At 34.9% G+C, this 25,926-nt stretch overlaps 1 protein-coding gene across 8 annotated transcripts in view; it reads left to right on the top strand.

The window, feature by feature from the left end:
• NBEAL1 (neurobeachin like 1) overlaps positions 1 to 25,926 on the top strand; it is a 240,173-nt gene that overhangs the window by 146,981 nt on the left and 67,266 nt on the right. For all 8 annotated transcript variants that reach the window (XM_057503678.1, XM_057503677.1, XM_057503676.1 and 5 more), the window contains 4 exons: positions 3,040 to 3,164; positions 6,988 to 7,114; positions 17,997 to 18,145; positions 18,749 to 18,882. In XM_057503678.1, coding sequence (XP_057359661.1) covers positions 3,040 to 3,164; positions 6,988 to 7,114; positions 17,997 to 18,145; positions 18,749 to 18,882 — 535 coding nt within the window. The remainder of the gene's footprint in view (positions 1 to 3,039; positions 3,165 to 6,987; positions 7,115 to 17,996; positions 18,146 to 18,748; positions 18,883 to 25,926) is intronic.

Raw genomic sequence — 25,926 nt, 5'->3', positions numbered from 1 at the left:
CGAACTGCAACAAATAGTTCTAAAATTCATATGGAAACACCAAAGACCCCGAATAGCCAACGCAATCCTGAGAAGGAAGAATAAAGTGGGAGGGTTCTCTCTCCCCAACTTGAAGTTCTACTACAAAGCCACAGTAATCAAGACAATTTGGTACTGGCACAAGAACAGAGCCACAGACCAGTGGAACAGAATATAGAGTCTCCAGACATTAACCCAAACATATATGGTCAATTAATATACGATAAAGGAGCCATGGACATAAAATGGGGAAATGACAGCCTCTTCAACAGCTGGTGTTGGCAAAACTGGACAGCTACGTGTAAGAGAATGAAACTGGATCATTGTGTAACCCCATACACAAAAGTAAATTTGAAATGGATCAAAGACTTGAATGTAAGTCATGAAACCATAAAACTCTTAGAAAAAAACATACGCAAAAATCTCTTGGACAGAAACATGAGTGACTTCTTCATGAACATATCTCCCTGGGCAAGGGAAACAAAAGCAAAAATGAACAAGTGGGACTATATCAAGCAGAAAAGCTTCTGTACAGCAAAGGACACCAACAATAGAACAAAAAGGATCCTACAGTATGGGAGAATATATTCATAAATGACAGATCCGATAAAGGTTTGACATCCAAAATATATAAAGAGCACCTCAACATACAAAAAGTGAACAATCCAATTAAAAAATGGGCAGAGGAGCTGAACAGACAGTTCTCCAAAGAAGAAATTCAGATGGCCAACAGACACATGAAAAGATGCTCCACATCACTAGTCATCATAAAAATGCAAATTAAAACCACAATGAGATATCACCTTACACCAGTAAGGATCCTCACCATCCGAAAGACAAACAACAACAAATGTTGGCGAGGTTGTGGAGAAATGGGAACCCTCCTACACTGCTGGTGGGAATGTAAATTAGTTTAACCATTGTGAAAAGCAGTATGGAGGTTCCTCAAAAAGCTCTAAATAGAATACCATTTGACCCAGAATCCCACTTCTAGGAGTTTACCCTAAGAATGCAGCAGCCCAGTTTGAAAAAGACAGATACACCCCTATGTTTATCACTGCACTATTTACAATAGCCAATAAATAGAAGCAACCTAAGTGTCCATCAGTAGATGAATGGATAAAGAAGAAGTGGTACATATACACAATGGAATATTATTCAGCCATAAGAAGAAAACAGATCCTACCATTTGCAACAACATGGATGGAGCTAGAGGGTATTATGCTCAGTGAAATAAGCCAAGCAGAGAAAGACAAGTACCAAATGATTTCACTCATATGTGGAGTATAAGAACAAAGGAAAACTGAAGGAACAAAACAGCAGCAGACTCACAGAACCCAAGAATGGACTAATAGTTACCAAAGGGAAAGGGACTGGGGATGATGGGTGGGAAGGGAGGGAGAAGGGGGAGGGAGAAGAAAGGGGCCTTATGATTAGCATTTATAATGTGGGATGGGCATGGGGAGGGCTGTGCAACACAGAGAAGACAAGTAGTGATTTTACAGCATCTTTCTACGCTGATGGATAGTGACTAGTGGGGTATGTGGTGGGGACTTGGTGAAGGGGGGAGTCTAGTAAACATAATGTTCCTCATGTAATTGTAGATTAATGATACCAAGAAAATAAAAAAAAGAAAGAGCCCTTGTACCCCTTAAGCCTTTACTCCCTATTACCCCTTCCCCCAACCCCTGGCAATCATCAGTCTGCTTTCTGTCTCTATGGATTTGCCTATTGATATTTCACTGGAGTTATACAATACATTGCCTTTTGTGTCTGGCTTCTTTTACTTAGCATAATGTTGTCGTTATATTTTAATTAGTATTTACCAGTACTTCTTTCTTTTTTATGGCTGAATGATATTCCATTGTATGGATATAACACATATTATCTATTCATCAGATGATGGACATTTGCATTGTTTTTTTTGTGACTATTGTGAATAGTACTACTACGAACATTTGTGAAGAAGTGTTTGTTCCAACATTTGTTTTTCATTCTCATGGGTATATACTTAAAAGCTGTATTTCTGTCATGTGGTAGTTCAATGTTTAAGTTACTGATGAACTGCCAAACTGTTCCATAGCATCTATATCATTTAACATTTAACATCATTTAGCATTCCTGTCAGCAATGTTTGAGGGTTCTAATTTCTCCACAACCTCGTTAATACATGTCATTCTAGTGTGAAATTGTATCTATGACTGATTTGTTTCTTCATAACCAGTGATATTGAGCATCTTTTTAATGTACTTCTGTACATTTGTATATCTTCTTTGTCTATTGAAATGTCTGCTCAAGTCCTTGCCCTTTTTAAATTGGGTTGTTATACTTTTATAGTTAAAATGTAAGAATCTTTTTATATTTTCAGTAACATACCCTTACCTGACATATGATTTGTAAAAATGTAGTTTACCGTTTCACTTCTTGATAGTGGCCTTTACTGCACAAAAGTAATTTTGGTGCCCAGTTACCTATTTTTTCTTTTGTTGATTGTGTTTTTCATGTCATATCTAAAAAAACATTCCCAAATCCAAGGTCATGAAGATTTGCTCCTATCTTTCTTCTACGAGTTTTAGCTCTTATATTTAGATCTTTGATTCATTTGCAATTGTATTATTTGTAGCAAAACTTTTATTTTATTTTGCAATCTATATATGGAGTAAACTCATTATAAAGCTTATAAGAACTTCTGTTTAACAGTGGAAGAGTAAAAGATATCAAGGTATAAGTGTGAAGATTTATGTTCAAATCTTATTTCTGCTACCTGTAAACCACAAGGTGTCTTGGGCAAGTAATTTAGCCTGTCTTGCATTCCTCATATAAAAACTGTATCTACAAATACTCATACTGGTTTTCTCTCAGAGTTGTTTTGGTCAAATAAGATCTTGAATGTGAATGTTTTTATGAAATGAGGCTAAACAAATGTATTGTACCTAATTATTTTCTTACTGTATTTTAGTCAGCCAATCTTTACAACGTTAAGCTAAATAATGTTATGTATTTACTTATGAATATTCACAGGAAACAAAATCCAATTCACTGGAAACTAGCTAATGTAGAAAATTACTCCCGCATGAGACTTAAATTGGTGCCAAATTATAGCTTCAAAAGCCATGATGAAGCTAGCGCCTTGAGAGATAATCTAGGTGAGTACCAGCAACTGTTTGATTATTTGTTGAAGGTAGGATATTGGTGGGGTTATTGTTTTGATTAATTGTTCAAAATTGTTTATTCATGAAAGGATGACATTTTATAGCTGATATTAAATGGTTATATATATTAAGTGCTGTATCTTTGACCTAAATTTAAGACAACTTCCTATTTCAATGGATTGTAATTTTTCAAAAAATGTAATTTTAAATCATAAATTTATCTTAGATGGGCCAATGTCTTTTTCTAGAAAAAACTGCAAAACACATAGCCTAGCAGTATTTCAAAACAGATTTTAAAGAGTTTCTACAACTCTTTAGGAAGCCCCTCCTTTCTAACCCTCTGATTTGGTGTCCCTCCCTTTCTTAAGACAGGTTTGTGAAATACCCCAAAGAATTGATTGTTAAAAGTCTTTGGCAGTCATATATACACTATATTACATTTAATTTATTATAGTCTCCTGTGTACCTTGTGTTCACTGACTAAGTTAATATGGAATGAGTACCAGTTTATATTGCTTTTTAAAGTTGCCTTAATATATTGGCCAATAACAGTTGATGCCATAAAATTAATCAAGAGAGCCATGATGTCTATCATGTAGGGTCTTATATTCTAAAACAAGTCAGACACAGCAATTTATTTTCCTTAATGCAAAATAATGACCCTGCTCATGACTCAAACACTAACTTTGAGAGTATCTTGTATAGGAATGGTCAATTGCATATAGCTTGTCTTCCCTTTATGTATCCTGAGACTATTATATTTTACTCCTTGAAATTTGACTATACGGATAACCTAGCAACTATCTTTTGGCAAATAACTTGGATCTAATAATGTTTATAGAATAGCATCCCCTATTTTTTTTTTTTTCAGTTTTGGTAAGAAATCCCAACCCAGGAAATTCCCTGTCTTTCTCCCCTTACCCCTCTATACATTTACACAGATACAATTTCATATCCCTCCTTCTTGGTCTTAGTTGTTTTTAAGTCCAGGAAAACTAGTTGTCCTTCCTTTTTTTCCATCTCTGAGTCTTTCTCTTTACCTAGTTTTCAAAACTACCCCAAGTACAATGGCAACTAAAATTATATAGAAGAAAATAGTCATACATTTCAAAGTGAAATTGAAAATAGTGCAAAGCCGGTGGCATCAGTCTTTAAAACTCTTTTTAAAAAGTTCACTAAAGCAAAATGTTTTATCTACTCATTTTTGTCTGTATTTTTATTAGCTGCCAGAATTCATGGTGTTTTTTTAAAAAGCACTATTTTATTTTGTTTCACTTACCCTGGTACTGCTTTGTAAGCATTCCATTGCAAATATACAGAGTAGTTTTTACATTATGGGCTAACCTACAAAGATAACCATTAATCGTAACATCTTTATGGAAAATTCATTACATATTCCAAACAAGTGAAATATGAAGTATCTTTTGGAACAAATGCACTTGTAAATTCTGGGACAAGAGTATTCAAAAAGAAAGTATATTCCTAAATATATAATTTAAAATATTTGACTTCAGAGAAGTTTTTTTGTCCATACTTCTTTTCTGAGGATTTGCCACAATTGATTTTTATAGTCCATTACCGCTTCCATAGTCTTTGAAGCATTTGATATGTATACTCCTCTATAACTGTATTTCTTTCCTAGAACTGCTGCTTAAACCCCTAATTTTCTTACCAAGTTTTAGTCTTTTTTTTCCTAGAGACTTTTAAATGATGGTTTTCTCATACCGGGGCTAGCCATCTTCCCTTTTACCTATGCTTTTTAATGAAATGGTTATCTCATGGCTTCACCATAGAATATATATAAAATTGTGTTTTCCCATCTGTGTTTCTAATTCTAACCTGCCTTTTGAAATTCAGATCAAGGTTTTCAACTGCCTATCTGCCTATTAGGGTACCTTTTCCACAGAGGTGTCCATATAACATTTCTGAAACGGAATTCATTATTTTTTCTCATTTGCCTACTCCTCATCCTAGATTCTGCTTCTCTTCTATCTTGTGTTGTAGTTATTATTGCCTCCACCTATTAATCACTCAAAATTCTTAGTATTAACAATGAGTCTGTCCTCATTCTTCTTAATCCCCTACACATAATAGCTCTTTAGGTAGTGTCCTGTTAATTCTACCTCATATATCTTGAATGTTTTTCCTTATGTTTATTCTTTTTGCTATTGCCATGGCTTAGCTAGGTGCTTCCTTTTTCCAAACCTACAGTAGTTTCCCAGATGGCCTCCTTATTTGCATAGTTCCCTGTGCCTGGTTTATTCACCAATATTTTATATGATTTTGAACTTATATTCTTAGTGGTGCATCATCATCCACATAAAGTCAGCTTTCTGTTTGTATCAGATTATCTAGACTACCTGTTTCTGTTTTTATTGCATTATTTTGTTCTTTAATTAAATATTTAACAATAAATTTTTGCTTACCACATGAAAAAACATGTTTGGTAGAAATACTTACTCTAGGGAGTGTAAGTATTTACACTTGGCTTACGCCAAGAGTTCCTAGTATAGAAGAATGTGTGATCAAAGCAGATTTACATGGAAAAACACAACTGTAATGATTCATTTTAGAAGTCTGAGCAGTAACCACTTGAGAAACTAAGGGAGGATTTCCCATCTTTTATAATTTTTTTTTAATTTAGTATGAATTATTTCTATTTTCTACAAATGAAAATGTCTTTATTCATAGTTAAATACATAAATTTCCCCTGTCCTACCTATAAATTATGCATTTATTTGTATTACTGTTCTTATGCTCAACCTCCCAGATAATTGACAGTTGAATGTACCGTAATGATAGCTGCCATTTATTTTATTCTTTATGTGATGTGATGTATTTCCATATCACCGTTAAGAAAACATAGATTCAGAAGGGTCACATGGCTAGTAAATAGAAGAGTAGAATTTGAATCTAGGTTTGCCACTTCATTAGTGTGTGGTCTTTCCATTACACTAGCCCTGCCTTCTTACAATATGTATAGTTTATAAAAAGCATTACATTTATTACCTATATGTGTATTAGAATTACTTATTAAATGTAATGTACTCTAGAAAGGAGCACTTCAGCTCTTTGTCTGTGTATTATCTTCCAGTTAAAGATAACTTGTCACATCCTTTCTTAATATTTCTTTAGTACAAATGAACAGTAAAAATAGTTCTATTAATATAATGAGAATAATTCTTTCTTTGACTTAATTATTTGCATGCTTTGGAATTAAACTTAATTGAAGAGATTATTTGGCCTATTTCTGAAACAAATTGTACTGTCATTAAAAAATAGATACCATAGTTTTTGAACATTTATTTCTTTATATATGTAGTAATTTTTAAAATCACAAATAGTATAGATCACTCTAAATCATGTATACAAACTTTTCTGTAGTAAATTGCTTTTTGTCTTAGGTAATTTCAAATATCTCCTCTATTATCTTTTTTCAGCTTTATAGGAATATAATCGGCATACAAAACTGTAAGTTTCAGGTGCACATATTGCAAAATAATTAAAACAATAATTTTACCTCATATAGTTAAAATTTTATTTTCCTTGTGCTGAACCTTTAGGATCTACTCACTTAGCAAGTTTCATATATACCATACAGCATTGTTAACCACAGTTATCATGTTGTACATACATCCCCAGTACTCATTTATCTTATAACGGGAAGTGTGTACTTTTTGACCACCTTCACCCAATACCCCTGTCTCCCTTTCCTTGCTTATAATACCCATTATTATTAAATAATTGTCAAAAGTTATAGAAGAGCTTTATAATTTTTTTTTACTTCATGTTCATTACATATTTTATATTTAAACAGGTGTCCAACACTCACAGCCTTCCAGTGAGTCATTGCTTTTGGAAGCAGTGAAACAAGTAAAAGTTAGTGGTATGGAAGAGGATAAATTAGACATTCCTGAAGAAGATACAACAGCCAGAGTAAATGTGTATGTATAAGTATTTGAAAGAATTTAAAATTACTTTGTTCTGAGAAATGTGATTGTAAAATTGTGGATGATATTTGCCTTAGAATTATAATACTATGTATTTCCAAGGTCCAACAATTAATGCTATATCAGCTGTTAGGAATCTCAGTGTTAATTAAGGTTACTGAGGAAAGCTTTTTAGAACTGAGGTAACTTGAAGCTAGACTTTTAAGTTAAAAGATATTTTGAAATGAATGATAATGAAAACATAACAAATCAAATTTATGGGATAAAGCTGAAGCTATGCTTAGATGGAAACCCATCATGAAAGAATTCTTAAGTAGAAGGAAGAGATTAAAAATATACATGTAAAAATCCATGAAATAGAAAAACAAAAAGATCAAAGAAAACAAAAGCTGATTATTAAAAAAAAAATAGATAACAAAAGCCTCCTGGTAGACTGGTCAGGAAAGAAAGATACATAAATTAACATGGGAAATGAAAGAGGAGATAATGCTATAAATATTAAAGTTATTTTAACAACATACTAATGACAACTTTATGCCAAAAATTTGACAATTTAAATGAAGAGGACAGGATTAAAGATGATGGCATGAGAGGTGAGACAGAGGCTTCCTCCTAAAACCGCATGTAATATGAAAATATAATTAACATGACTAATCCTGAAAGAGCAACAGGAAAGAGGGCTGCACCACACTGCATACACCTGGAAAAAAGAATAAACCTCACAGAACAGAGTAACAAAACAAAACCATGGCCTGGTGGAACCCAAGCCCTTCCCCCACCCCAGCTCACCAGTGGGAGGAAGAGAAATGGAGCAGGGAGGGAGTGGAGGCCTGGGACTGCTGAATACCTAACTCCAGAGAACTGCTCTGGGAGCACAAACCTACATTTCATGGTGCTTTCATGGTACTCACATAATTAGGGGATTGAAAAGCTAAGACAGGCAGAATTCCTGGAGAGACCAAGATTCCAGCTGCTTGTGGAAAGCAGGGATCCATATCTGGCTGCTCTGGGACAAAAGAAAGGTGGGCACTCTGAGAGACTTCATAACAGCAAGAGGGCTGCTAAAGGGGCATGGATTGTACAAAGGTTACTCTTCAGGAGAAAGGACAGGAAGACAAAATTGTCAGGGTGCACTCTTCGCAGCAGGTTGGGAACTTTCACTATCTTCAGGTGCTCCAGCTCCCTGGCTTGCTACAGAGCTCAAAGGATGCCCTCCATGATACACAGCCTACTGCGCCTTTCTCCTGGCCAGCCCCACCTGGCTCTCAAACTGGCAAAACCTATCCTGGCATTAGACCAGCCAGAGGGAAGCCCCATCTGCAGCAACTACAAACGCAAAGCATAAAAGCTTATACCTGTGTGCTCGGACTACTCGTTCTGGCAGTGGAGGCAGGCATAGCAGCCGTGAAGCAGGAATCAGCTCTTTCCTCCCCCAGGCACCAATACGGCATCCTGTGGCCCCCAATATTGCTTCAGGGACTGAGCAGCTCCAGAGAGTAGAGCTTCTGGGCACTAGAGGGCACCATATACAAATATGAAACGCCAAAAGAACCTGGTTCAAAGTAAAAATATGAATACAACACCTGAGAAAGATTCAAATGAAATTGACCTCATGAATCTTCCTGAAAGGCATTTCAAAATAAAAATCATTAGCATGCTCATGGAGGTACAGAAAAATATTCAAGAACTCAGGAATGAATTCCAGTCGGAGATCCAATTGTTGAAGAGCACAATGGAGGGTATTAAAACCAGGTTAGATATGGTGGAGGAGATGAAAAATGAAATATAAACTAGAGAAGAGGAATACGAAGAAGCTGAGGCACAGAGAGAAAAAAGGATCTCTAAGAATGAAAGAATATTGAGAGAACTGTGTGACCAATCCAAATGGAACAATATTTGCATTATAGCAGTACCAGAAGAAGGAGAGAAAAAGGGATACAAAGTGTCTTTGAGGAGATAATTGCTGAAAACTTCCCCAGTCTGGGGAAGGAGATGGTTTCTCAGGCCATGGAGACCCACAGATCTCCCAACACAAGGGACACAAGGAAGACAACACCAAGACATATAATAACTAAATGGCAAGGATCAAGGATAAAGACAGACTATTAAAAGCAGTCAGAGAGAGAAATAAGATCACATACAAAGGGAAGCCCATGAGGCTAACATCAGACTTCTCAGCAGTAACCTTACCAGTTAGAAGGGAGTGGCATGATGTATTTAATGTAATGAAGCAGAAGGGCCTCTAACCAAGAATACTTTATCTGGCAAGGTTATCATTTAAATTTGAGGGAGGGATTAAACAATTTCCAGATAAGCAAAAGCTGAGAGAATTTACCTCCCGCAAACCATCTCTACAGTCTATTTTGGAGGGACTGCTATAGATGCAAGTGTTCCTAAGGTTTAATGGCCATCACCAGAGGTAATAAAACCACAATAAAGAAAGTAGAACAGCTAATTACTAAGCAAGTGCAAAATTAAATTAATTATCCCCAAAATCAATCAAGGGATAGAGTAAAGAATATGATACCTAATATATTAAGAATGGAGGAGGAAGAAAAGGAGGAAAAAAAAAAGAACCTTTAGATTGTGTTTGTGATAGCATATTAAGTGAGTTAAGTTAGACTCTTAGATAGTAAGGAATTTACCCTTGAACCTTTCGTAACTACAAATCTAAAGCCTGCAATGGCAATACGTACATATGTATTGATAATCACCCTAAATGTAAATGGACCAAATGCACCAATCAAAAGACATAGAGTCACTGAATGGATAAAAAAACAAGACCCATCTATATGCTGCCTGCAAGAGACTAACTTTAAACCCAAAGACATACACAGACTAAATGTGAAGGGATGGAAAAAGATATTTCATGCAACTAACAGAGAGAAAAAAGCAGGTGTTGTAGTACTTGTGTCAGACAAAATAGACTTCAAAGCAAAGAAAGTAATACAAGAAAAAGAAGGACATTACATAATGAAAAAGGGGTCAATCCAACAAGAAGACATAACCATTATAAATATCTATGCTCCCAACACAGGAGCACCCACATATGTGAAACAAATACTAACAGAATTAAAAGGGGAAATAAAATGCCATGCATTCATTATAAGACACTTCAACACTCCACTCACTCTGAAGGACAGATCAACCGGAAAGAAAATAAGTAAGGACACAGAGGCACTGAACAGCACATTAGAACAGATGGAACTAACAGACATCTACAGAACTCTACACCCAAAAGCAGCAGAATACCCATTCTTCTCAAATGCACATGGAACATTTACAAGAATAGATCATATACTAGGTCCCGGAAAGAGCCTCAGTAAATTCAAAAAGATTAAAATTATACCAACCAGTTATTCAGACCACAAAGGTATGAAACTGGAAATAAATTATGCAGAGAAAATGAAAAGTCCCACAAACACATGGAGGCTTCACAACATGCTCCTTAATTACCAGTGGATCAGTGACCAAATAAAAACAGAGATCAAGCAATATATGGAGAGAAATGACAACAATAATTCAACACTGCAAAATCTGTGGAACACAGCGAAGTCCGTGCTAAGAGGAAAGTATATTGCAATACAGGGGTACCTCAGAAAAGAAGAACAATCCCATATGAACACTCTAAACTCACAATTAACGAAACTAGAAAAAGAAGAACAAATGAGGCCCAAAGCCAGTAGAAGGAGGGAATAATAAAGATTAGAGCAGAAATAAATAAAGTCAAGAAGAATAAAACAATAGAATCAATGAAAGCAAGAGCTAGTTCTTCGAGAAAATAAACAAAATAGATAAACCCCTAGCCAGACTTATCAAGATAAAAAGAGAGTCCACATACACAAACAGAATCAGAAATGAGAAAGGAAAAATCAGTATGGACAACACAGAAATACAAAGAATTATTAGAGAATACTATGAAAAATATGCCAACATACTGGATAAGCCAGAAGAAATGGACAACTTTCTAGAAAAATACAACCTTCCAAGGCTGACGCAGAAGGAAACAGAAAATCTGAATAGACCAATTACCAGCAAAGAAATTGAATTGGTAATAAAAAAACTACTTAAGAAAAAATTCCTGGAAAAGTTCGATTCACTACTGAATTTTATCAAATATTTAGTGAAGACCTAATACCCATTCTCCTAAAGTTTTCCAAAGAGTAGAAGAGGGAATACTTCCAAACTCATTCTATGAGGCCAACATCACTCTAATACTAAAACCAGGCAAAGACACCACAAAAAAAGAATATTACAGTCCAGTATCCCAATGAACATAAATGCAAAAATACTCAACACAGTGCTAGCAAACTGAATTTAAAAATACATCAAAAAGATCATCCATCATAATCAAGTAAGATTTATTCTAGGGATGCAAGGATGGTATAACATTCGAAAATCCATCAAAATCATCCACTACATCAACAAAAAGGACAAAAAAACCACATGATCATCTCCATAGATGCTGAAAAAGCATTTGACAAAATTCAACATCCATTCATGATAAAACCTCAACAAAATGGAGATAGAGGCAAGTACCTCAACATAATAAAGGCCATATATGACAAACCCACAGCCAACATTATACTTAACAGCAAGAAGCTGAAAGCTTTTCCTTTAAGATCAGGGACAAGACAGGGGATGCCCACTCTCCCCACTGTTATTCAACACAATCCTAGCAATGGCGTTCAGACAACACAAAGAAATAAAAGGCATCCAGATTGGCAAGGAAGAAGTTAAACTGTCCCTGTTTGCAGATGACATGGTATTGTACATAAAAAAACCGTAAAGAATCCACTCCAATGCTACTAGATCTAATATCTGAATTCAGCAAAGTTGCGGGGTAGAAAATTAATACACAGAAATCTGTTGCATTCCTATACACTAATGTTGAACTAGCAGAAAGAAAAATTAGGAAGACAATTCCATTCACAGTTGCATCAAAAAGAATAAAATACCTAGGAATAAACCTAACCAAGGAAGTGAAAAACATATGTACACTCTGAAAACTACAAGACACTCATAAGAGAAATGAAAGAAGATACCAGTAAATGGAAAAACATCCCATGCTTATGGATAGGAATAATTAATATTGTCAAAATGGCCATCTTGCCTAACATAATCTACAGATTCAATGCAATTCCTATCAAAATACCAACAGCATTCTTCAACAAACTAGAGAAAATCATTCTAAAATTCATATGGAAACACAAAAGACCCTGAATAGCCAAAGCAATCCTGAGAAGGAAGAATAAAGCTGGGGGGATTATGCTCCCCAACTTTAAGCTCTACTACAAAACCACAGTAATCAGTACAATTCAGTACTGGCACAAGAACAGACCCATAGACCAATGGAACAGACTAGAGAGCCCTGATATAAAACCAAGCATATATGGTCAATTAATATACAATAAAGGAGCCATGGACATACAGTGCAGAAATGACAGCCTCTTCAACAGGTGGTGTTGGCAAAACTTCACAGCTGCATGGAAGAGAATGAAACTGGATTACTGTTTAACCCCATATACACACATAAACTCGAAATGGATCAAGGACCTGAATGTAAGTCATGAAACCATAAAACTTTTAGAAGACAACATAGGCAAAAATCTCCTGAATATAAGCATGAGGAGCTTCTTCCTGAACCCATCTCCTTGAGCAAGGGAAACAAAAGCAAAAATGAACACGTAGGACTATATCAAACTAAAAAGTTTCTGTACGGCAAGGGACACCATCAATAGAACAAAAACACATCTGATGTATAGGAGAATATATTTGTAAATGACATATCTGACAAGGGGTTAACATCCAAAATATGTAAATAACTCACTCGCCTCAACCCCCCCCAAAGCAAATAACCCTATTAGAAAATGGGCAGAGGATATGAAGAGACAATTTCCAAAGAAGAAATTCACATGGCCAACAGACACATGAACAGATGCTCCACATCACTAATCATCAGGGAAATGCAAATTAAAACCACAATGAGATATCACCTCACAGCAGTAAGGATGGCCAGTATTAAAAAGACTAAGAAAACAAATGTTGGTGAGGATATGGAGAAAGGGGAACCCTCCTACACTGCTGGTGGGAATGTAAGCTAGTTCAACCATTGTGGAAAGCAATATGGAGGTTCCTCAAAAAACTAAAAATAGAAATACCACTTGACTCGGGAATCCCACTCCTTGGAATTTACCCAGAGAATACAACTTCTCAGACTCAAAAAAAGATATGCACCCCTATGTTTATCGCAGCAGCATTTACAATAGTCAAGATATGGAAGCAACCCAAGTTTCCATCAGTAGATGAATGGATAAAGAAGAAGTGCTACATATACACAATGGAATACTATTCAGCCATAAGAAAGAAACAAATCCTACCATTTGCAACAACATGGATGGAACTGGAGGACATTATGCTCAGTGAAATAAGCTAGGCGGAGAAAGACAAGTGCCAGATGTTTTCCTCATTTGTGGAGTATAACAATGAAGCACAACTGAAGGAACATAATAGCAGCCTCACAGACTCCCAAGCAGGGGCTAGTGGTTACCAAAGGAGAGGGGTGTGGGAGGGTGGGTCGGGAGGGAGGCAGATTGTGACTGAGGGGTATTGTGTTTAGTACATATCGTGTTGGGCGTCACGGGGAACACAGTGTAGCACAGAGAAGGCATACTGAATCTGTGGCATCTTACTACACTGATGGACAGTGACTGCAGTAGGGTTTGACTGGGAACTTGATAATATGGGTAAAAGTTGTAACCACATTGTTTTTTCCTGTGAAACCTTCATAAGAATGTATATCAATAGTACCTTTATTTAAAAAAATTTTTAATTAATAAATAAATAAATGAAGTGGACAAATTCCTTGAAAGATAGAAACCTCCCTCAAGAAGAAATATTTAACCTGAATGCCTTAGATATATTAAAAAATTTTTATTTGTAGTATAAAAACTTACCCTAAGCATATATAAAATAAATGCACTTCCTCATATCCTCTTTGTGTTATTGTCATAAACATTAGACCTAATGTTTTAAGCCCAGTAGTACAATTTCATAGTTAAGCGCTTTATGCACTTGTCTTTAAATGGGGAAGAAAAGGGAAAGTTATATAACTATCCTTTCCTTTATATTTGCCTACATAATTACCACACTTATAAACTCTGTTTGTTTATGTATATTCACATTATCATCTGGTATCACTTCCTTTTAGCCTTAAGGACTTCCTTTAGTATTTCTTGTAAGGAATGTCTCCTAGTCACAAATTCTCTCGGTCTGTGTTATCTGTGGAGGTCTTTACTTTCACTTCATTTTTGGCTTTAAAAAAATTGAGATATATATTTTTTAAAAATTAAAATTCCCATGATATAAAATTTACAATTTTAAAGTGTGTAATTCAGTGGTTTTTAGTATATTCAGATGTGTGTAACCTTACCATTGTTTAATTCTAGAACATTTCTATTGTCTTATAAGGACATCTTTTAGTAGTCAGTCCCAATTTTCTCCTTTCTGCATCCTCTCTCAACTACTCATCTGCTTTTAATCTCTGTATTTGCTTAGTTTCAACATTTTAAGTATTTCATACAATATGTGGCCTTTTTTGTGTGTCTTATTTCATTCAGTATTATGTTTCCAAGGTACATCTATGTAGTAGTATGTAACAGTACTTCATGTCTTTTTATTGCTGAATATATTTCGTTGTATGGTCATATGAGTTTTGTTCATTCATCAATTGATGGATATTTGTTTGGACTTTTTGGCTATTATGAGTAATACTTCCTTGAATATTCATGTACAAATCTTTGCATGCACATATATTTTCAGTTACCTTTGGTATATACTCTGGAGTGGATTTGCTGGTCATACAATAGTTCTGTATTTAACCTTTTGAAGAATTGTGAAACTGTTTTCACAAAGACTATACCATTTTACATTCCCCCAAACAATGTATGAGAATTCTAAGTTCTCCACATCCTTAATAATAATAACTTCTGTTAGAATGGTTTTTTTAATTTTTTATACCATCCTAGAAGATTTTAAGTAGTATGTCATGATTTTTAGTTTCATTTCCCCTAATGAGTAGTGATGCTGAGTATCTTTTCATGTATTTATTTTCCGTTTTTATCTTTTTTGGAGAAATATTTATTCAAATGTTCTCACATTGAATGTGGTTTTTTTTTTCACTTGATGGTATCCTCTGATGCACAGAGGTTTTGAATTTTGATGGAATTCCATTTATTTTTCTCAAAGACCGAATGATACATTTTGAGCTAATTTTTATATGTGGTATGGTAGGGGTCCATATTCATTCTTTTGCATGTGGTTATCCAGAGTTCTCAGCACCATCACTTTCTTTTCTGGAGTATAGTTTTGCTAGATGTGGAATTCTTGGTTGATAGTTTTTCCTTTCTGCTTTATGGATATGTCATCCTACTACCTTCTGGCCTCCATTTTTTCTGAGGGGAAATGTGCTATTAATCTTATGATGTCCTATACCATGGTGCTTTTAGGTTTTTCTTTTTGTCCTTGGCTTTCAACACCTTGGTTTTAGGTCTATGTGTGGATACCTTTGAATATTCATCAGACCTAATTGATCTTCCTGGATGTATAGATTAATTTTTCTCATATTTGGGAAGTTGTCTGCCATTAATTTTTCAAAAATATTTTTTGGCCCTCTTTCTCTGTCTTCTTCTGAGATTCCCTTTGTATGTATGTTGTTTTGCATAGTGACCCTCTGAGGCTCTAATTCAGCCTGATTATTTTATATTCATGTTCTTCAGAATTAGGCAGTTTCTTTTGATCTATTTTCAAGAGCCCTGCTTCTTTCTAATACAAGTTCAAATATGTTGTTGAATCCTTCTTGTGAATTTTTCATTTAGCTATTATACTTTTCAATTCCAGAATTTTCCATTTGTTTCTCTTGTTCAAAATAAAAGAAAGAAAAGAAAAGAAAAAAGTAAAATATATATTAATAAAAATTTCTCTTTATTGGTAGTATCTATTAGACTAGCCTTGTAACCATAATGTGCCTTAGCTCTTTAAACACGGATTCTTTTAGTTCTTTTAATGTGTTTATGATAGTTTCTTTGAAGTCATTGTCTACTAAGTTGAACATCTGAGATCCTTGGAGATAATTTTTCACTGCTTCTGTGTTTATGATGCATTATTTATTGTTCCTTTGTATGTCTCATAATTTTTGTGATGATTATGCATATTATGTAGTAAATTGTAACCACTCTGGTTTCTAATCCTCTCTTTTGATGGTGTTTGTTATTGCTGCATTTTTGTTTATAGGTTTAGTGATTTTCCAGGACTACTTTGGAGTCTGTTTTACTTGCTGTTTGTTGCCAGTGATGTCTATACTTGTTGGGTTTGGGTTTTTTCATTTTGTTTTTAAAACCTGGCCTACTAGGGGTTGCCCCTGGGTCAACATAGCTTGATGGTCAACCAGTGATTAGTTAGTTGTTGTGTTTAAACCCTTTTATCCAGTAAGACTACCACTCTGCCAGTGTATCTGTGTTTGATTTAGAGAATGTGTTCAAATTCCATAAGTTACACATCTGCCTTTATTTTTACTTTCTATGTTTGTCAAGCCTCACATTCAGCCAAGAATGAGTAGCTAAGTCCCAAGCATATAATTTATTCTGAACATCACTTTCTGGATCATAAACTACACATGGCAAATATATCTTTGGAACTTATTTTGATAGTACAAATGACAGGTTCAATAATATACTTTGTTGGCATAAGCAGAATTTTTATTAATATGATTTTGATAATTTTTAAAGATTTCCTTAATGATTTTTAGGGAACTAGTTAGTGGTAGTTATATAGGGAGCCATCTTTGGTAGATTGTTTATTCAGTCTTTTAACAGATATTTTATTTTCTTTTTCATTGATGAATGAGTTCAGTCAATGTCTGTCTCATTTATTTTAAGTTGAAAAAACACTTCCTTTCATAGAATAATCTTTAGACTACTCTCTCAGGTCACTTATTTTTCCATTTATCACTAAGTATTGGAATTGCATTGCTTAGGAGAACATTCTTAATTCTTAACTTAAAAATAAATCTTAGCTTTCAGTTAGGATTTGCAATTTTACCAGTTAGGTTGTTGATCCTTGTAGAAATTCCTCATGGAAAGCTATTGGAAACAAAATTAGAGTTAGTCGTTGCTGTTCTGGAAATGAGGCTGATGGAAATGTCTATGACCAGGGAGCAACTAGCTTGAAGGATTTATTTGAACAACATTCTGTTAATGGTAAGGGTGAGCATTTTTATACTTGGCAGATAAAGGTCACTTAGGCTACCAATGACTGTTGTTTCCCAGATTCCCTCCAGTAAACTTAAACGATAACAGTTCTTTTAATGCATGATGACTTCACTTTAAGTAAGGTGGCAATAGCAGCTCTTTGTATTATCTCTAGTTCCATTGTCAGGGGATGTTATGGTGATGGTGCTCATAATTAGTACTTCTGATAATTATGTATACAGCACCACTAATGATGTAGTCCTTTATTCACAGATTCATATATTCCCTGGGTTAATTCATGTCTCCCAAATATAACTAAAATGACAGGACCAGTATTGCTGCATAATTGACCTGTCCTCTGCCAGTACTATTAGAGTTACTTTTTTTTATTGGCCATATCCAATTAAAATGTAAAACATTTTTTTGGAAACTGAGTTGTTGGATAATAAGAATATTTGGAAAATATTTAGCAATATGTGGTGGAATTTTTTTGGTTAAGTAATTCAAATCCTCTTTCTTGAATACTAATTTTACAGACATGAGGTTTTTATTTGAATATGGTATTCTTTTCCATTTACACAGAATACATTGTTGGATTTTTTTCCTTTGGTTGTTTTTTGTTTTTATAGTAATGAGAAAGAAGAACAGGATCAAAAAGAAAAATTGGTGCTCTCAGAAGACTGTGAACTCATTACAATAATTGATGTAATTCCTGGCCGATTAGAAATCACTACTCAGCACATTTACTTCTATGATGGCAGCATTGAAAAAGAAGATGGTGAGGAGTTCTGGGGGAATAATTTCTGTTATTCAATAGTTAAGTATCAATTTATCAATCATTAATGAGAAGAAAGCGATAATATGGGACTGGAGTTGTAGTTTATCATGTAGATGGAAAAATAGAAAGTATGGGATTAAATTTAATATTCAACTGTATTGAAAGAAATGCTTTTTTTATTATTAATGTTTTTTAGAAGTTTTGGCTACGGGGGATTTCTATACACTTGTTATAAAATACCATCTTAATTTTATTTGTATGTACACTTGTTCCTGTAGGTTCTCACCTAATCCTTTATGTGAAAATAAAGGGATATTTACATCTAAAATGCTGGTATAAAGAGAAAGGAAAAATGTTTCTAAGATACAATATTCAAATTATTCCCTAGTATCATGGGAAAGAAGAGGAGAATAGCTATTAGAATTTTTAAGTTTTAAAGAGAGCAATTTAAGTGTCCTGTAAATTTAACAAATGGTTTTTGTGATACATAAATTTAATTCCTTTTCCCAAAGTGCTGCTTTTGTCAGGAATTTAGGTATATTTTCTGCATAGCACAAGTAACTTTATATGGTACCTCAGTCACAAGGTTTCTTCTGTTTTCAGGAGTAGGCTTTGATTTCAAGTGGCGTCATTCTCAAGTTCGAGAGATTCACCTGCGACGTTACAACTTAAGGAGGTCAGCCCTTGAGATTTTTCATGTTGACCAATCCAACTACTTTCTCAATTTCAAAAAAGAGGTATGTAGGATGCTACCTTTCTCTAAATCACAAAGCATTAACTTGAAATAATTCTCCAGCTGGTGAGCTGTAATGAAACTTTGGACACTAGTCTTTCATCAAGTCAAAGTATTAGGGGAAAAATATATGCCTTGAGACACAAGCAGTATATGAATTTCTGTTGGGATTTGTGTTTGGAGGATGCTGGCTTTTAGTTTTTATAAAGGGTAGATGAAGAAGTTAGTGGAATATTGATTGTCAGCCTATAAGTGTCTCACAGCATCCAATTAAGAACTAATATTTAATATTTATGATATGATGGAATTCATGAAATTATGTTGGGTTCAAATCAACAATAATGGGGCATATATTTCTTCTAGAAGTACATTCTTAAATAGTGTAAGTGGTTAAGAGATTACTACTGAAGCCAGGTTACTTGGATCCAAGTACCAGCTTCACCATTAGCTGTGTAATCTTTGCCATGTTACTTAGGATGCTTTTCCTCACCTTCGTTCCCTCTATCACTCACTTGGGGTCAAACTTGTATCACTGTTGGATACTTTTCCAACCTTGACTAGCCTTCTCTGCATTTTCTTTCATAGACGTCTTCCGTAATAAAATCGTTGCATGTTCAAGTCGGTCTTGGCATCTGCCTCACACATGACCTGGATTACCATGATCAATAACTTAATTTCTGTTTATTTGTGGGGTCTAGGTTTCCTTACAGATGATTTGATTCAAATGTTTAAAGAGCATTTTTCTATTTTTAAAAATGATACTCTTTTACTACTAAAAATAAATTTTTCCCCATAGGAATATACAATACATTTATTTTTTAGAAAGCTGTGTCATGTAATTAAATAAAGCAGGTTCCTGTTGAATACTGTACATTGGTATAACTTCATAGTTTTTATTTTTACTTTTTAAAAATTGAACTGTAGTTGATGTGCAGTATTATATAGCTTTCAAGTGTACAACAGTGATTTGGCAGTTATCTACATTATTAAATGCTCACCTCAACTAGTGTAGTTACTATCTGTCAACATAGATGTTACAGAACTACTGACTATATTCTCTATGGTGTACTTTTATCCCTTTGACTATTTATATTATAATTGAGATTTTGTGTCTCTTTATCCCCTTCACCTATTTCTTCCACCCACCCCAAACCCTCCCCTATGGTAACCACTGGTCTTTTCTCTGTGTCCATGAGTCTGTTTCTGTTTTGTTCATTTTACTTTTTTTTTTTTTTTAATTCCACATCTAAGTGAAGTCATATGCTATTTGTCTTTCTGTGGCTGGTTTATTTCACTTAGCACAATACCCTCTAGATCCATTCATGTTGCAAATAGCAAGATTTTGTTCCTTTTAATGGGTGAATAATATTCCAGTTTGTATATATGTATCAAATCTTTATCCATTCATCTATCCATGGACACTTTAGTTGCTTCCATATCTGGGGTAATGTAAATAATGTGAAAGTAAACATAATGATGCATATATCTTTTTGAATCAGGTTTTGTTTATTTTGAGTAAATTTCTAGAAGTGGAGTTTACTGGATCTTTTGGTATTTCTATTTTTAGTTTTTTGAGGAATCTCCATACTACTTTCCATAGTTCCTGCAATAATTTACATTCCTACCAACAGTGTAGGAAGGTTCCTTTTTCTCTACATCCTCGCCAAAACTTGCTGTTCCTTGTCTTTTGGATAGTGGCCATTCTGACTGATGTAAGTTGTCTTGCCTGAGGGTTTCGGCCCTGGGAAAGTTCACTATGGATTTAGTGAGACTGAGAAATGACAATGGAACATTCTTGGGGTAAAAAGGCATATACCTGGCTTTATGCTCCTGGCAATAGATCAAGCACTAGAATCATGCCTGCATCCAGCATTCTGCAAGTCCGTAATCCACCTCTATCTCTGCCTCTGCTTCCCATTTATATCTGTCATCTTCAGTTTCTTTCATCAGTGTCTTATAGAGAGTACAGATCTTTCACTTCCATGGTTAGAATTATTCCTAGGTTATCTTATTCTTTTTGTTGCAATTGTAAATGGAATTGTTTTCTTGATTTCTCTTTCAGCTAGTTTGTTATTAGTTTATAGAAGTGGCAACAGATTTCTGTATATTGATTGTATCCAGCAACTTTACTGAATCCATTTATTTGTTCTAATAGTTTCTGGTGTGGTCTTTAGGGTTTTCTATATATACAGTATCATGTCCTCTGCAAGTAGTGATAGTATTACTTCTTCCTTACCAATTTGGATACATTTTATTCCTTTTCCTTGTCTGATTGCTGTGGCTAGGACTTCCAGTACAATGTTGAATAAATGTTGGGAGAGTGGGCACTCTTGTCTTTTTCCTGATCTTAGATGAAAGGCTTTCAGCTTTTTACCATTGCATATGATATTACATGTGGGGTTTCTTATATTTGGCCTTTATTATGCTGAAGTTTGTTCCATCTGTATGTACTTTGTTGACAGTATTCCTCATGAACTAATGCTGAATGTTCTCAAATACTTTTTCAGCACCTGTTCAGATGACTAACTACATTGTTTTTATCCTTCCATTCGTTAATGTAGTGTATCACACATTGATTGGTTTGCAGATATGCAACCATCCTTGCACTCCTGGAATAAATCCCACTTGGTCCTGATCAATGACTCTTTTGATGTATTTTTTAATTTGGTTCGTTAATATTTCATTGAGGAGTTTTGTATCTGTGTTTAGGACTAAAGTCCTGAACTTGAGTTTGTTGGAGTTTTTTGATTACCAGTTCAGTTTCTTTACTAGTAATCAGTATGTTCAGATTTTGTTTCTTCCTGGGTCAATCTTGGATGATTTTATATTTCTAGGGATTTGTCCATTTCTTCTAGGTTGTCCAGTTTGTTGGCAGATAATTTTTCATAGTATTCTCTGATAATTCTTTGTGTTTCTGTGGTGTCAGTTGTAACTTTTCCTGTTTCATTTCTGATTTTGTTTGTGTCCTCTCTCTTTTTCTCTTGATAAGTCTGGCTAAGGGTTTGTTTTGTTTAACTTCTCCAAGAACCAGTTCTTGGTTTCATTGACTTTTTTCTATTGTTTTCTTATTCTCTATGTTACTTATTTATGCTGTGTTCTTTATTATGTTCCTCCTTCTTCTGACTTTGGGCTTTGTTTGTTCTTTTTCTGGTTCCTTCAGTTGTAAGATGAGATGGTTTATTTGGGATTGTTCGTGTTTCTTGAGCTAGGCTTGTATCACTGTGAACTTTCCTCTCAGAAGCACTTTTGCTGTATCTCACATATTTGAACTGTTGTGTTGCTGTTTTCATTTGTTTCCATGTATTGTTTAATTATTTGATTTGTTCATTGATCCACTGATTATTTAGAGGTATGTTGTTTAGCCTCCATGTGTCTGTGTTTTCCCTTTTTTCTTCATGTAATTGATTTCTAGTTTTATACCATTGTGGTCTGAAAATATGCTAGATGAAATTTTAGTCTTTTAAATTTATTGAGGCTCTTTCTATGTCCTAATATGTGATCTCTTCTGTAGAACATACCATGTGCACTTGAGCAAAATGTGTATGTATCCTGTTGCTTTTGGTTGGAGCATTCTGTATATATCTGTTAAGTCCATTTGGATGATATGTTGTTAGGCAACACTATTTCCTTATTTTTTGTCTGGATGATCTATCCATTGATATCAGTGGGGTGTTAAAAGTCCTCTACTATTTATTATGTTACCATCAATTTCTCCCTTTAGTTCTGTTAGTGTTTGCTTTATAGTTTAGGTGCTCCTATGTTTTGTGCATCAATATTTATAATTGTTATATTCTTTTGTTGGACTGATGTCTTTATCATTATGTAATGTCCTTCCTTTTTCTCTTGTTACTTTCTTTGTTGTCTGTTTTGTCTGATATAAGTATTGGTACTCCTGCTTTTTTCTTTTATTTATGTGGAGTATCTTTTTTCATTCCTTTACTACTTGTATATGTTTTTAGGTCTGAAATGAGTCTCTTATAGGCAACATGTATGTGTATCTTTTTTCTGTATCCATTTAGCCACTCTTTGTCTTTTGATCAGAGCATTTCATCCATTTACATTTAAAGTAATTATTGATAGGTATGTATATATTGCCATTTCGTTAATTGCTTTCTGGTTGTTTTTGTAGTTCTTCTCTGTTCCTTTCTTTCTCTCTTCCTTTCACCCCTTTGATTTGATGATTTCTTCAGTGTTATGCATGGATTCCTTTTTATTTTTTGTTTATCTATTATAGGGCTTAGGTTTGTATTTACCATAGGTCCATATGTAGGCTCTTTAATATATGACAATCTATAGTAAGTTGATATTTGCTTGATTTTGAACACATTCTAAAAGTACTTACCTTTTTATTCTTATTCCTTCTCCACGTTTGATGTGTATTATGTCATAATCTACATCTTTTTGTGTTTCCTAATTTTGCATATAGTTGATTGCACTGCTTTTGTTTTTTGAACCTTATACTCACTTTGCAAGTGATTGGTCTACTTACATTTACTTTAGGTTTATCTTCACTGATGAGAAACACTTATACTTAAAAACAATTCCATCAAAAAAAGTCCCTTTAACATGTTCTGTAAGGCTAGTTCATTGGTGATGAATTCTTTTAACTTTCATTTATCTGGGAAACTTTTATTCTCTCCTTCAATTTTGAATGATAACTTTGTTGGGTAAGGTGTTCATTGTTGTAGATTTTTCCCTTTCAGCACTTTAATATTTCATGCCACTCCTACTAGCCTGTAAAGTTTCTGCTGAGAAATATGCTGATAACCTTATGGAGTTTCCCTTATAGATAACTGTCTGTTTCTCTCTAGTGCTTTTAAGATTTTTCTCTTTAAATTGCTGTTTTAATTACTGTGTGTCTGGGTATGTACCTCCTTACGTTCATCTTGTTAGGGGCTGTCTGTGCTTCCAGGACCTTGATGTCTATTTCCTTCCTTCCAGGGAAGTTTTAACCTATTATTTCTTCAAACAGACTTTCTGCCCTTTATCTTTCTCTTCTCATTCTAGGACCCCTATTATTCAAATATTGTTGTGTTTGGACTTGGTACATAGCTCTCTCAGCATCTTCTCATTTTTAGAAATTCTTTATTTTTCCCTGTTCCTCAGCTTGGTTACTCTTCCATACCCAACTTCTGTCTTGCTGATCCATTCCTCTGCCTCCTACAGCCTACTATTGATTCCCTGTGTTGTATATTTCATCTTATATGTTCTCTTTGTTGAATTTCTCACTAAAATCTTCAATTCTTTTCCCCATTTCAGTGAACATCTTTATGACTATTACTTTAAATTCTTTGTCAGGACAATTCCTTATTTCCTTTTCATTAACACTTTTTCTGGTATTCTGTTCTTTTGTTTAGAGCATATTCCTCTGTCTCCTCATTTTGTCTGGGTCTCTGTGTTTCTTCCCTTGTATTAAATAAATCAGCTATGCCTTCTGGTCTTGGAAGTGGTGGCTTTATTGTAGTAGGTGTCCTGTGGTGCCCAGAAGCTCAAAACCCCCTGCTCACCAGAGCCCAGTTCTCTATTATGGCTGAACCAAAGCTGTTGGTGGTGGGCTGTGGGCAAGGCCCACCTTTCTGCCTCTCTGCCAGTAATGTTGGATCTGTAGTGCAAGCCTCTTTGTGCCTTGTACCAACAATGGTGTATCCCCACATCTAGCCTCTCTGTGCCCTTTGAGGTTAAGTGTTACTACTGGGATTGTGGGTGCGGCCACCCTCTGCCTGCCTGTCAGCAATAGCTGTCTGCTTCTGGGCCCAGCATGCTGGGCAAGGCAGATATACAAGGGAATGCTGGTGCTGAGCCAGCAGAGCAGGTGGAAAGTTTCAGAGCTGGCTTGCATGAGCACCTGTCTAGTTGGGCTGAGGGAGGGCTTGAAAAGTGTTATTCTCCTGCCTTTTACCTCTTGGAGAAAGCTCCCTCAGACCCCCATCTATCCAGCATATTTCCCACTGTTAGCAAATCTTTCAAACTGCTACCTCTGTATTTAGTCTCACTGGTACTGACATAGCACGCTAGTCCTCTACAAGTGACTAGAGTCTCCCAGAGTGCTCCAACCCTCCCTGGCGTTCAGCCCTGTTAATCTTCAAAGTCCAGTGCAATGGGAATTCAAATTTCCAAAGCAGATCCTCAGGGCCATGTATACTACATTCGTGAGCATTTGTTCCTTCCTTGTGCCATTCCTCTACCTCCCACTTGAGGGCTGGGATGGGGTTAGGGCTTGGACCTTTATAGATAGTGGCTCTGCCCCTTTACCCTTTTCAGTGTGTTCTTCTCTTCTTTGCCAGGTGTAGAGGGTCTGTTCTGCCATCTTTAGGTCATTTTCAGAGTTAATTGTATTCAGTGTAGTTGGTTCTTTGGTATGTACATTGGAGGAGGTTATCACAGTGATCTCCTTTTCCAGCATCTTCCCTGGAGCTACTTCCAGCTTTGTACTTTTTGTAGCTCTTTTATATGTAGTATTTACTCTTCATAACAGCCTTCAGATTAGATACCGCAAATTCCACTATTTCTTTTCTAATAGATGAGTAAACTGAAGTTCAAATATGAATTTTATTACTTTATGTTTGTATAGGCTTGAATAACTCACAAAACTGTAAGGGAAGAGTTTCTTGTTTAATATACAAAAGAGACTCAATTAATTGATTTGCCAATATGATTAGTAAATGACAGAGCAAAATTTGGTCTAGACTTGAGGTAGTTTTCTGATTCAGTATCTGATGATCATTCCATTATACACTGTAACTTTCTAAAAAAATACATGGCTTGGCTTTAAACCTAGATGGTGAAGTTAAAAAAAGAGTCCTGTGTAATGTCCAAAATAAGTGAATCCATAGAGACAGAAAGTAGACTAGTGATTGTCAGGGTATAGAAGGGAGTGGGAATTTAGGAGTGATAATGTAATATTTATGGTTGCAGAACTCTGTGAATACACAAAAGCCCTCTGAATTGTATAATTTAAAAGGGTGTATTTTATAGTATATGAATTATATCTCAATAAAGCTGTTGAAAAAGCCATAATCCTGGTTTGTCTTGATCAATTTTTAAAATA

The sequence above is a fragment of the Manis pentadactyla genome, chromosome 6 (genome assembly GCF_030020395.1).
Source record: "Manis pentadactyla isolate mManPen7 chromosome 6, mManPen7.hap1, whole genome shotgun sequence".
Lineage (NCBI taxonomy): Eukaryota > Metazoa > Chordata > Mammalia > Pholidota > Manidae > Manis > Manis pentadactyla.
Note: the sequence above shows the minus strand (reverse complement) of the source record. Positions and strands in the feature narration are given on the sequence as shown.